General features: G+C 48.7%; 1 protein-coding gene across 3 annotated transcripts in view; it reads left to right on the plus strand.

Annotated features, from left to right (window-relative positions):
* CAMSAP2 (calmodulin regulated spectrin associated protein family member 2) overlaps window positions 1-13,581 on the plus strand; it is an 86,807-nt gene that overhangs the window by 12,382 nt on the left and 60,844 nt on the right. For all 3 annotated transcript variants that reach the window (XM_047754530.1, XM_047754528.1, XM_047754529.1), the window contains exon 2: window positions 2,418-2,677. In XM_047754530.1, coding sequence (XP_047610486.1) covers window positions 2,418-2,677 — 260 coding nt within the window. The remainder of the gene's footprint in view (window positions 1-2,417; window positions 2,678-13,581) is intronic.

The following is a 13,581-nucleotide window of genomic DNA, read 5'->3' on the forward strand; positions in this document are numbered from 1 at the left end:
CAAACCCCAGCTTGGTGCACCTGCTCCTGACCTCTTTCCAGAGGTCTGTACCCCAGCTGCCTTGTGGATTTTCAACTTGGGTGTTTGTGCTGTTGTTTCCGACTCAACATGACTAAAACTGTTTGTGATCCTGCTTTTGGAGCTGGTGCTCGCTCAGATTCCCCTTTTCCACTAATGACACACCGCTTCCTGGTGACCTTGGCTATCATCTCTCGCTGCCCCCTTGACCCTGACTTGCCTTTTCCCTGGGTCCCGGGCTTGGGCTTCAGCGTCTCCCTTGCCCTCCACTTCCTCTTGGCTTCTCCTCACTGCTGACCACCGGCCCCCTCACTCCGCATCTCTACTGTCCTCTGTCTCTGATTTTTAGCACATCAGTGTGGAATTCCAGTTTAGTGTCCCCAAACGTCACTCTTACTGCGTCACTTTCCTCCTTCCTCGGTAGCTCTTCTCCAGGGAGCTGTGTACAGTGACATAGCCGTGACTGTGCAGAGGCCTCTCGCTGGGGAGCCGGTGCTCCTGGGCCTGAGTGCAGCCTCCAGGCCGGCTCTGCCTCTGCCCGCGCTCCTCCAGGAGCCCCTTCCCCACCACGGTGTCCAGTCTTCTCTCTGCCCCTGTTCTGCTAGGAAATCCGCTTCTTCTCTGATGCCACAAATCCTGCCTGCTCTTCCTGCCCCATGTCTTTAAGGGGCAGTCATGTCTGCCCACCGAGACGCTTCCTCCTCTGAACGTGAAGCGCTTGCTGGTTTTCATTCAGTCTGTGATCATGTACCGCGTGCTGTGGTCCCCAGTTATGAAGTGATGAACTTGACCGGTCTGTCCAGTCTTGTTGTAGATTATTGGCTCCCCGAGGGTAGGGCTTCTTTCGAATTCCTTGGATTCCCCAGGGACCACACTGGTATGTGCAGTGAACACGCGCTCATTATGATACTGCGGTTTGATGAAACTGTTTCCCTAAATGATGGGACTTTTAGAAAACTTGAAGGTAAAACCGCTAAGGAGCATGATGATATGTCAGTACTGTGAATACATTTTTGAAATGCCGACTTCGATTAGTACTCTGGCATCACTGAGCTTATATTAAAGCTGCCTGTTCAGGAGTTCCCATCATGGCTCAGTGGTTAGTAAACCCGACTAGCATCCATGAGGATGCGGGTTCGATCCCTGGATCCCTGGCCTCGCTCAGTGGGTTAAGGACACAGTGTTGCTGTGAGCTGTGGTGTCGGTTGCAGACATGGCTCGGATCCGGCGTTGCTGTGGTGTAGGCCAGTGGCTATGGTTCTGATTGGACCCCTAGCCTGGGCACCTCCATATGCCATGGGTACAGCCCTAAAAGACAAAAAGACCGGGGGGGAAAAAAAAAAAGCTGCCTGTTCAGGAGGCTCCTCAAACCAGTGACAGCAGGTGGCTGGCCTGGAGCCCTCCATCTCCAGAAAGGCAGGGGCCTGGCTGGTGTCGGGTTCTGTGACTGCAGCTCCCTGTTAGCTTCTTGCTCGGGTGCCTGCCTCTCCTTCCGGGAGACGGGGCTGGTCCTTGGCTGGTGTAGATGAAAAGCCCAGAGCCCGGGGGGGGGCGTGGGGGAACTCGGAAGAGATGCGGGGTGGGAAAGAGGAGAAGAGGGGCCCGCAGTGACAGGTGCTGTGTCCATCCCCTTTGTCAGTAGCCTTGCCACTTCACACTCAAGGCAGGAGCCTGGCGCCTGGCCTTCTTCACTGGAGACGCAGCGAAGAGAGACTCGGAAACTGGTCCCGCCGGGCAGCTGCCCTGTCCGTCTCCCTGGAATGGATCAGTGGGGTGCCCGGGATCCATTCCTTTGCGGGGAAGGATGGGCAGTGGCCAGTGGGAAGGTGGCACCGAGGAGTGGTGCTCTGAGGGGCTTTGAGGAGTGGTTCTTCCCTGCCCACCCTCGGTGGCTTCAGGCTGAGCTCAGAGGGAGAGGCCAAAGGCTTGGTGGCAGAGGCCCAGACGAGGTGAGCGGTTTCTCTTTGGCCACCGGGGCACAGCTTTGGGCAGGTGATTTCTGTTCTCAGGTGTCAAGGCCAGCAGTCCCTGAAGTCGCTGTTACACTGCCTTTCCTGGTTGACTGCTTAAATGTGAGGGATCCACCGGCACTGGTGTTTGGGAATCTTGTTGCTCATTTGAGTGTGCCTGGGGGTCCTTGCCCCAGAGTCCCCAGCCTCCGGTAACACATGTCTGTGTGGGTGCTTTTCAGAGTATACTCGGAACAGTACCTTCTTTCTGTAAAGGAAATTTCTCTCCTTTTCTCCTTCCAGATTATCTGCCCAGGTCCAATAAGTCTTCAGTTAAAGGGTTATGGTTATTTCTAGAAGGAATATTAACTTCCGTGACATAAAAGTAAATCGGTTGTGTTTCTTTTATAACAATCTCGTAAGGATTGTTTTTCCCCTTGATCTTTGTAGAAAACGTGCCCGAGGACCTTGGAGAACCGTTTTACACTGACCAGTATGACCAGGAGCACATCAAGCCTCCCGTGGTTAACTTGCTCCTGTCAGCCGAGCTGTACTGCCGCGCCGGGAGTCTTATTCTCAAGAGCGACGCGGCCAAGCCCCTCCTGGGCCACGACGCTGTGATCCAGGCCTTGGCGCAGAAAGGCCTCTATGTCACCGACCAGGAGAAGCTGGTGACGGAACGTGATCTCCACAAGAAACCCATCCAGATGGTGAGTCTTCATGCGCCCAGGAGGACCTCGCAGTGTGTACGGTTGAGCGGGGATTGTGTTGAAAAACAGGGAAAGCGGCTTTGCGATTGGATTGTCAGCTCTGCCTAGAATTTTAAAAATATCTTATAAACCTCATTCTCAAGTTGTTTTTTTGTGGGGGTTTTTTTGTTTTGTTTTGTTTTGTTTTTTTGTGTTTTTTTTTTTTTTTTTTGTTTTTTGTTTTGTTTTGTTTTTTTGTCTTTTTAGGGCTGCACCCGAGGCATATGGAGGTTCCTGGGCTAGGGGTCAAATCGGAGCTACAGCTGCTGGCCTACGCCACAGCCACAGCAATACAGGATCCGAGCCGCATCTGCAGTCTACACAATAGCTCCCAGCAACACCGGATCCTTAACTCACTGAGCGAGGCCAGGGATCAAACCTGCGTCCTTATGGATGCTAGTCAGATTCTTTTTTCACTGAGCCACGTCGGGAACTCCCTCATTTTCAGGTTAAGGAAGATCTTTTAAAAATTGCAGTATAGTTATTGTACGTCCCTGCTGCTAGCCATTCCCATGCTTGGTTACAGTAGAAGGCGGCAAAGCTGTGTTGGAAACACAGAAGGATGGTGGAAATATGTGTTTACCCTCAAGGAGAGTGTTCCTGTACCTAAGGAAGGGTGACTTGATCTTACCGTGTTTTGTGGTCTCTGCATCACCCGACCGCTGACACCTGCACTGGATGATGTTGAGCTTAGAATCTAGTGAGGAGGCGGACGGGGCAAAGCCAGTCAGCATGAGGAGGTGCTGTCAGTCTGGGTTTAAACCGTGGGCCTTGGAGCAGGCAGGTGGGTGTGCTGGTATCTGCCAGGGAGGCGGGCAGGCTCGTAGGGTGAGTGACTGGTGGGGTTTCAGTGGGCGGGAAACATAGCATGAGGGCTTCTGGGCTCATGTGTGACGGAGGAAGCGTGCTGTGTGTCACAGGTTACGGTGCTATCGGCTCGCAGGCACACATGTGAGGGGGAGCTGAGCCAGGGCTGGGGTTACTGGATGCTGAAGAGGCCATGAGCCAGAGCTAAGGGTTAAGGGTTTTGAACTTCTCTGTGGATTCCAGGATCATGGAATAAGTTGCCGTATTGTTTTCCTGGGGTTGGTGGTAGTGGGTTGTTGACTGTGGTTTTTTTTTTTTTTTTTTTCCCCCGCCTGTGTTAAGCGAACAACATATAGCAAAGTGCCGTGGTGTTATCAGCCTGGGTACAGCCTGCACCTTTCCAACCCTCGGGTCCCCCTGATTTTCTTCTGTCCGTCCGTATGGGGGCCCACCTCCCAGACGACTCCTCGTGTGTAGTTGACCACGTGCCGGGTGGTCACTTCCACTTTCCATCCCCGTGTTGCGTAATTTAATTTGCGCAACAACCCCTGGAGGAAGTGACTTCGTCCCCTTCCGGAGGTCGAGGAGGCGGGTCACGGAGCCAGCAGAGAGGGAGGGCGGCTTCAGGCCTCTCCGCTTCCCTCTGCGTCCCACAGTCTGAGCCCCTGAACTGCGGCTCCACCGGCCGGGGAAGTCTGCTGGTTTGGGGTCTTGGTCCTGGGCCCAGGCTCCCCTCTTCCTGCCTGGACGTCGTGTGCTGGAAGCAGCTGCAGCCTTGGCCTGGAGGACAGCGCCGGGCATGTGGATCATGCTTGGGACCGGGTCTTCCTGGGGACGTGGGCTTCTTGGGTTTTCAGGATGCGCACAGTGACCCCCGGTTACCATTGTTCCCGTGGGGCCGCAGAGGGTGTGGGACGGAGAAGCTGAGCCCGGGGCCAGCGCCTTGTCCCTTGTCCTCTCTCCTCGGCCTCCTCCCTCCCCGCATCCTGTCCAGTTGGCAGCTCCCCTTCTGGTTTCCATGGCAGCCCCATCGCCGGAACTCTCTCATTTACCCATGTGGCAGCTTAAAAAATCTTTTCCCCATTTAAGAAGATGAGAAATTGCCCTTTAGAGCAAAGGGATTATATAAATGTAACGTTACAGTAGTCGTTGAGGACAGTTGACTGTCTCGTCACCCTTGTATAATAACGCCTTGCAAAGCGGTGAGCAGAGCTTGTCTGAGAAAAATTATTTTAAATCCTCCCAACAGTGGTCGAGCAGGGCTTTGCCTTCATGGGTGGTGCTGGGTCTTTCTCTTTCTCAGGAATCATGTGCCGGATTTGGTTCTCTTGGTATTTTGGGGTAACACGTACACCTCAGTTACAGATTCACATTATGTTTTGGCGTCTTACGATCATGCTTATTATGTTCGAGTCAGTGTTTATTTGTAAGAATTTATTTAGAACTCCAGATTACTTTCTCTTAGAAATAAAATCCATGAGTGGTGCTTCTTTGACCAGATGATCTCACAAAAACCTTTATATTTATAATAAAATTGAAGTCATTCAGGCCATGTAGTAATTTATTCAGTTTACTTACAGAGCTTCTGCTGTGTGCTCCTCTTGCTGCTGTGATTCAAAAGAGGTTCTGTCCTTCAGTGGCTCACTTTCTACTGGGGGTGAGAGAAAAATGAGCAACGTTTAATATTCGGTTTAGGGGCACAGAGGCACCCAGCTTGGTCCTTCCTTGCAGCTCAGTTGTGAAGGCCTTGAAGGCATTTGTTTGCCAGGTGGGCACATAGGGTGCTGTGAGGTGGCTCGGGAGAGGGTCCGGGGGGTGCAGGGGGCCTGAGAGCCCAGGCTTTATAGTCCATGGCAGGTGTCAGGGAACCACAAGAAACCAGGCCAGAGAGTTGGATGGGGACGGGGCACAGATGACCTTCTGTGTCACATCGAGTGTCACCTCATCCTGGAGGTGATGGGGCCCTCCCTGGTGTCGGGTTTAAACCGGAGAGGGTGACATCAGACCGGGTCACAGTCAGTCTGTGTCGTGGGAGAGACACACCGTTGGAGGCCCGGAGGTCTTAAGTTTCTCTTTTCTTCTCAGCACCTCTTGAGAACGGTAGGGTGTGTGTAAGTGGAAGCGGGCCTTCCTGTGTACAAAGGAACGGAGTAAGATCGACAGGCATTTTGTTAGGGTATCTGGGGTTTCGTTCGAGTTGCACTTAATCTACTTACCAAGAAGATGGAGGGAAGCGGTTTATTAACATACTCAGTTCCCACCGTGTACTCCAGCCTGGGCGCCGGTGATGAAGTCTCTGCCCTACAGATGCTCCTGGAGATGCGGGGTGGGGTGGGAGGGGGAAAGGACTGGGGGTGCAGAGTTGTGGGACAAGGCCAGGGATGGGATCGAATCTCTGTAACATATTCAGAGTAGCAAAGGCTGAGATATTTGGAGGTGGTCTGACACTGTAGACCTGCCCGCAGTCATTTTTGATTATTGAAGGTGAGATAAATATATCCTAACTAGGACTTTTCATCTTTCACGAAGAGAAGAAAAGATAACTGGATATTCATTGTAGGTTTTTGAGCTTTGGTGGATGGTTTTTCTCTCCGTGTGTGACATGTGGCCTTGGGATATGTAATGAGATATATATGTGTGAATGTAATAGGAACACAGAGATTGAGCCAGTGCTTGGATCAGGTGGTCCCAGCGGTGGTTGGCAGCCTCCACACCCCAGTCTGTGTCAAACAGCTTGATCCCCCAGGACCCCCCCCCCCCCGCCCCCCGCCGTGATACTGACCCATTTGTATAACTGGGTGGATGATGGTAGTTTAGAAAATTGTTTCTTAATTAATGTCAGCAATGAGATTTGAAGAAGGAAAATAGATGATTATTAAAAAAAAACTTTACACACTGTTTCGTTTGGATGCTTGCCTGTGTTTAGACACCTGAATAAATGAGCTTCTGTAACAGAAAAAACAAAAGTTCGCGATACACAGATTCCTTCCAAGAGTCACTGTCACTTGGCTGGAAGGGGTTAGAATGAGTTGTGTTGGAGTTCCCATCATGGCACAGCAGAAATGAATTCCACTAGGAACCATGGGATTGCGGGTTCTATCCCTGGCCTTGCTCAGTGGGTTAAGGATCAGGCGTTGCTGTGAGCTGTGGTGTAGGTCGCCGATGTGGCTTGGATCTGGTGTTGCTGTGGCTGTGGTGTAGGCTGGCAGCTGCAGCTCCAATTCGACCCCTAGCCTGGGAACCTCCATATGCCATGGGTGCGGTCCTTAAATAAAAACCAAAAAAAAAAAAAAAGAATGAGCTGTGATATCAGGAAGTCTTTTTTTTTTTAACTCAGTGAATTTTTATTACATTTATAGGTGTGCAATGATCATCACAGCCCAGTTTTATAGCATTTCCATCCCAAACTCCCAGCCCTTCTCCCCACTCCCAACCTGTCTCCTTTGGAAACCATAAGTTTTTCAAAGTCTGTGAGTCAGTATCTGTTCTGCAAAGAAGTTCATTGCGTCCTTTTTTTTAGATTCTATGTGTAAGTGATAGCATATGACGTTGGTGTCTCACTGTCTGACTAACTTCACTGAGCATAATTTCTAGGTCCATCCGTGTTGCTACAAATGCCGTTATTTCTTTCCTTTTTCTGGCTGAGTAATATTCCACTGTATATATGTTCCACATCTTTATCCACCCGTCTGTCGATGGGCACTTAGGTTGTTTCCATGTCTTGGCTGTTGTGTATAGTGCTGCAGTGAACATTGGAGTACGTGTGTCTTTTCCAGTCATGGTTTTCTCTGGATAGATGCCCAGGAGTGGGTATCAGGAAGTCCTTTTGATGCGCTTGCAAGGATCCAAGGAGCCGATTATTGTTTTACTAAAGCCAAAAATTGTAGGTTGTGGTAAACAAACTAGTAAGCAGATTAAAGAGATGACTTTGGAGAGCAGTGAGGACCGTGAAGAAAGAGGAGTGGGTAATGTGCAGAGTCTGGGCGGGAGGGGAGAGCATCGCAGGCAGAGACCACAGAATAAATAGACCTCACGTCTGGATGGTTGAGTTCCTACCACGAGTTTCCTGGAGGGAACGTTTTCAGGAACTTAACATCTTAGGGCCACGTGTATCACCTTGTAACCTGAGATGTGACCTCCGAGATGCTGCCGGCTGGCCCCGGCGACAGGGCGCAGTGATGAGGAGACCGACCGAGCCTGGCGTCCCCAGAGCAGCATTTTCGTAGCAAAGACGAGCAGTAAAAAGCTAAGCAGGCTGCAATGATTTCAAAGAGTAGTGGCCTCGCCGGAGAAAATACATCAAGAAGAAAGAGGTAGAGGGAGAGACACAGGCTATTTTCATAGGAAGGTTCGGGGACGTCCCGTCTAGAGAGTTGACCTTTGAACTGCGGCCTGAACACCAGCAGGAAGCAGCATGCGACATCTGGGAAAAGAACATTCCAGAGCCAAAGAGGCAGCGCAGTTAATGGCCTTGACGAGGTTGGTGGTGAGCAAGACTGACAGGGAGGGTGGAGTGAGAGCCATGTAGCCAAAGCGTGTGGAGGCCCTGACCGCCCTTAGTTCAGACGTTCTTCCCGGGGACACGGAGCTCCCCGGGGCGTTTTTGTAGAGCAGTGAGTTTAGCCTTTGCCCTCAGGTTGTTTGGTAGAAAGTGGGTACAGGGGCTGGGCTGTGGGGGGTGCACAGGCACAGGGCCCTTAAGTTCAAATCGCCCTCTAGCTACTGAGGATGTGGTTGCACATAAGAGCCTGAGGCCTGGAGGTCTGGGTGGAGATTGCACTTTGGGCGTCAGCAGCGTTTGAAGCTCATGGGATCGAGGGAGAGCATTTATGGTAACTTTAGAAAAACGAACATTTCCGTTCTCAGAAAAATGCCTTAGATGCAGAGATGCTTCCGATATTTTATTAATTGCAATTCTGTGTCTTAGTACCATTTGTTTATTAGGCTTTTCCTTCCCATCTTGGGCAGAGTTTATTCCATGCTGCTAGTTTCTGTGTAACTGTAAGAATATTACCAGGGAGGAGCTCCCTGGTGGCCCAGCCCATGAAGGATCTGGTGTTGTCTGTACCATGGCTCAGGTCTCTGCTGTGGCACGGGTTCGATCCCTGGCCCAGGAACTTTTGCATGTCGTGGCTGTGGCCAGAAATAAACCAAGAGTAAAATGCAAGGTTGCTAAAAAATTTTTTAAAAAGAATATTATCGGGGAAAGCCTGCAAATACAAGGTAAACTGATTTTTTTCAGTTCTTTCTTTTGTTAAATAGCATAGTTATTGATAAACGATAGCATTTTTTCTTGAATCTTTTAATGATCTAAATTAGAATTTAGATTTGAATGTCAGTAGTTAATGATTTGTTAAAAATTAATGTTTTAAAGGAGTTACGTATGTTACAGTCTACCGCAATTATAGAGTGGGCATTGCCAAGACAGGTACCGCCTGTAGGAGTGAGCAGTACTTGTCAGTTTTTTGAAAACGCAGTGCTGGTGAGGTATGACCAGCTCCCAGGGTTAACACAAAGTCTTGATAGTCCTTTGGTGTCTTAGGCATTTCTTTGCCTTGGCTAGAAGGCACAGAGTGAAGACCTGACAGTTTGCTGGGGGGGTGCTGGGCTTTCCTGAGAGTCATGTCACTGGGTTATCTGGGGGCTGGTGGCTGGCAGCACTCATCTTGAGTGCTGACTCCTCTCGGTGAGCACACGCTGGTTAGCTGGTAAGCTGGTTAGCTGGTTGGCTAGAAGAGGCTCTGGCCAGTATCTGTGCGTAGGGGCCTGGCGCCAGCTTAGGTGAGGTTTGGCCTCTTAGCTCCTCCCCTGTGGCCTGTTGCTCTGGGCACCACCTGCCAGCAGGCATTCACCTGGGCAGAGGTGTGACCTCCAGATGCTTGCTGGGTTGGAGGAAAGGTGTTCCTACCTCTTGCTCTGCTCTTGGAGTGTCTGTCCCAGCTGTGTTCAAATCCTGTGGCGATTCCCCTGCTGATAATTCAGCTTTAACCTGCCTTGTAGGTTCTGAAAACAGGGAACGGCAACCTCCCCTGTCACCAAGGGGCACATCCCGGCCTGCCTTTTCCTGTCACTGGCAGTGCTGGTGGGGGGACTGGCTGTGACGGGGCATAACTCTGTGGGTTTCAGTCCCTCTCTTCCTGGGGACCCTGGGACTGTCAGGCACGTTTTTCCTGCACGTCCAGCTGAAAGACCTTTGCTGACAGACTTCCTTTCAGGCAATTTTTTGAGTGTTAAGTGAGCTTTTACTGATGGTTATTTTTATACGGTAAAGCGTATTTCGATGTATCTTATGCAACTTGATTTAGATTTGGAGATTTGAAGCACAGTTTCAGGCCCGGCGTCCATATGTCTGGAAAACTCTCAAATCTGGAAAACTGTAAAACACAGACATGCTTTGAAGTACACCATCTGTGACTGGCTCAACTGTACTAGGAATGTCGTATTGGTCAGCAAATGATAGGACAGGGCTGTCATTTTACATTGTTGGCACGAGGTAACAGCAATTACGTTGAGTGGTGGTGGACAGACCCGAGCTGCTGTGTATAAACTGTCATAAAAATACATCTTGCCCAGGGCACTTACAGTTGGGATGTTTGAAAAATACACATGTTCTGTACCTGAGTCTGGTTTGATTTGCTGGCTACGATCACGCGCCCGCGTGGGTTGTCCATAAAGGCCACCCTGGCTTTGTTGCCCGGGGTTGGCTGTCTTTTCCTGCTCCCACTGTCTCTGCAGGCTTGTTGCAGCCCCACCGTTCGTGGGCCAGGCACCCGGGGGTAAAAGAGAAATCCCCTGATTGAATTCCTTACAGGATTGATGGGTGCAGCAGTGATGATGACAGTGAGGTTTGAAGACTTGTCTTTAGATGATGTCCCACTCTGTAGGCTAATCCCGTAGTCACGCACTGACTGACGCCTGAAGTAATAGGAACGCTGTACCTCGTTGTGTCACTTAACAACTTTAGAGCAACTTTGAGGTACCTTGATCTCGCTTGATGCTTTGTGGAGTGAGAAATTAAGTATTACCCACATTTAGCACCTGACAGAGGTGACGCCCGGTGAAGTCTGAGGGACTTGCAGATCACAGCTTGCTTTTTTGAGATCAGCTTTGGGAATTCTTCCTGTGGTGCAGAGGATCAGTGGCGTCCCTGGAGCCCTGGGACGCAGGTTGCATCCGGCCCTGCACGCTGGGTTAAGTTAAGGACCTGGTGTTGCCGAAGCAGCGGTGTAGGTCGCAATTGCGGCTCAGATCTGATCCCCGGCCTGGGAATGCGTATGCTGTGGGGCGGCCAACAAAAGGAAAAAAAAAATCAACTTAGTTACATGATTTAAGTAAAATATACCTACTTAAATAGTTTGAGTTTTGATCAATGTATACGCTCCTGTAAATACTACTCCATTTAAGGTACAGAGTGTTTTTATCAAACACACACCCCCGCCCCTGCCCTAGTTCCCTTGTGCCTCTTGGCTGTCAGCTCCCTGCCCGCATCCCAGGCTAGGCATCCTTTAAACTCCTTTCTGTCACCCCAGGTGAGTTGTGGCTGTTGTAGAATTTCATGAAAGCATGATGCGAACTCTTTTTAAACTGGATTCCTTTGCTCGTGTTTTGTTGATTCAATCATGTTCTGTGTATTCTGGGTTTTTTTTTTTTTAATTTCTTAGTATTATTCCATTTTGTGAAAACTACAATTTATTTATTCTTTCACTTTTTCTTTCTTTTTTTTTCTTTCTTCTTTTTTTTTTGTCTTTTTGCTATTTCTGTGGGCCGCTCCTGCGGCATATGGAGGTTCCCAGGCTAGGGGTCGAATCGGAGCTGTAGCTGCCGGCCTACACCAGAGCCACAGCAACACAGGATCCGAGCCGCGTCTGCAGCCTACACCACAGCTCACGGCAATGCCGGATCGTTAACCCACTGAGCAAGGGCAGGGACCGAACCCGCAACCTCATGGTTCCTAGTCGGATTCGTTAACCACTGCGCCACGACGGGAACTCCTCATTCACTTTTTCCTTTTTTTTTTGCTTTTTAGGGTCGCACCCTCAGCATATGCAGGTTCCCAGGCTAGGGGTTGAATCAGAGCCATAGCCACTGGCCTACACCACAGCCACAGCAATGCGGGATCCGAATTGCGTCTACAACCTACACCACTGCTCATGGCAACGCCGGATCCTTAACCCACTGAGCAAGGCCAGGGATTGAACCTTCTTCCTCCTCCTGGATGCTAGTCAGATTCTTTAACCACTGAGCCACGACGGCAACTCCTATTCATTCACCTATTGATGGACATTGATGTTGGCAGATTTTGGGCTATTATAAATAAAGCAGCTGTGAACATTTATGTACATTGTTGTGAGAACGTGTATTTTCATTTCTCTTGGGTAAATACCTAGCAGTTGAATTGGTGGCCATATGTAAGTGTGTGTTTTACTTTTAAGTAGCCATCAAGCAGTTTCCCAGAATGGCTGGATTTTTAATTTTACCACCGACAATGTATGAGAATTCCAGTTGCTCCATATCCTTGCTAACACTCTAGGTATTGTCAGTTTTTAATTTTAGCCTTTCTAATGTGAATCACTCTTTGCTTGTGGTTTTAATTTGCATTTCCCTGATAACTGATGTATTTTTGTGTATTTTCATAGGCTTATTGGTCTTTTTTTGGTCAAGTATCTAAATCTTCTTCTCATTTTCCTGTTGGGCTTTTAGTTTTACTACTGTAAAAGTTCTTTGTGTATTCTGACTACGGTCCTTTGTCTCTGATTGTATTGCAAATATTTTTTTCCAGTCTGTGATTTACCTTTTCATTTTCTTTCTTTTTTTTTGTCTTTTTAGGGCTGCATCCACGGCATGTGGAGGTTCCCAGGCTAGGGGTCGAATCAGAGCTCCAGCTGCCGGCCTACACCACAGCCACAGCAACACCAGATCTCCAAGCACATCTTCAACCTACACCACAGCTCATGGCAGCTCGGGATTCTTAACCCACTGAGTGATGCCTGAGATCGAACCTGTGTCTTCATGGATCCTAGTCAGATTGGTTTCTGCTGAGCCACAATGGGAACTCCTACCTTTTCATTTTCTTAATGGTGTCTTTCAAGAAATTTCGTTTTGATGAAGACCAATTTATAATTCTTTTCTTTTATAGGTAGGAAATCTTTGCCTTTGTTGTGGTTGAAAATTTTTTCTCTATCTTATTCTTCTAGAAATGTATAGCTTTACTGTGATTCATTTTGAATTATTATTAGAAGTAGTAATAGTATAAATGGGAGGGAAAAGTTGGAGTTTATTTTATTCTTTTTTTTTTGTCTTTTTCCCATTTTCTTGGGCTGCTCTCGCGGCACATGGAGGTTCCCAGGCTAGGGGTCGAATCGGAGCTGTAGCCACCAGCCTACACCAGAGCCACAGCAACATGGGATCCCAGCTGCGTCTTCGACCTACACCACATCTCAGGGCAACTCCAGATCCTTAACCCACAGAGCAAGGCCGGGGATCAAACCTGCAACCTCACAGTTCCTAGTCGGATTCATTAACCACTGAGCCACAACAGGAACTCCCAGGAGTTTATTTCATTCTTTAACAAGAACATCTGGTTGTTCCAGAACCATTTGTTGAAGTCTGTCCTTTCCCCACTGACTTACTGTGACACAAATGCCATTGATTTAGGGTCTCTTAGGCCAGACACAGTCTTGATCACTGTAGTTTTATAATAAATCTTAAAATCTGGCGGTGTAATTCACTGAACATTGTTGTTCTTTGTCAGAATTGTTTTAGTTATTCCAGGTTCTTTGCATTTCTATGTAAATTTTAGAATCACTTGTCAATTTCTTAAAAAAAAAAAACTAAGGTTTAGCTTAGCCATAGCTTGGAATTCTGCTGCATCTATAGCTCATTTTAGGAGGAATTGATGCTTTAGAATATCGAGTCTTCCTGTGTAAACACACTGTCTTCCCATTTTCTTAAGTTTTCTTGAGTTCATTTCAGCAGTGTGTGTCATTTCGAGTGTATGAATTCAGTACACTTTTTGTTAAATTTTACTCTATTTCACATTTTTTATTTTGATTATAAAT

The sequence above is a fragment of the Phacochoerus africanus genome, chromosome 12 (assembly GCF_016906955.1).
Source record: "Phacochoerus africanus isolate WHEZ1 chromosome 12, ROS_Pafr_v1, whole genome shotgun sequence".
Classification (NCBI taxonomy): Eukaryota; Metazoa; Chordata; class Mammalia; order Artiodactyla; family Suidae; genus Phacochoerus; species Phacochoerus africanus.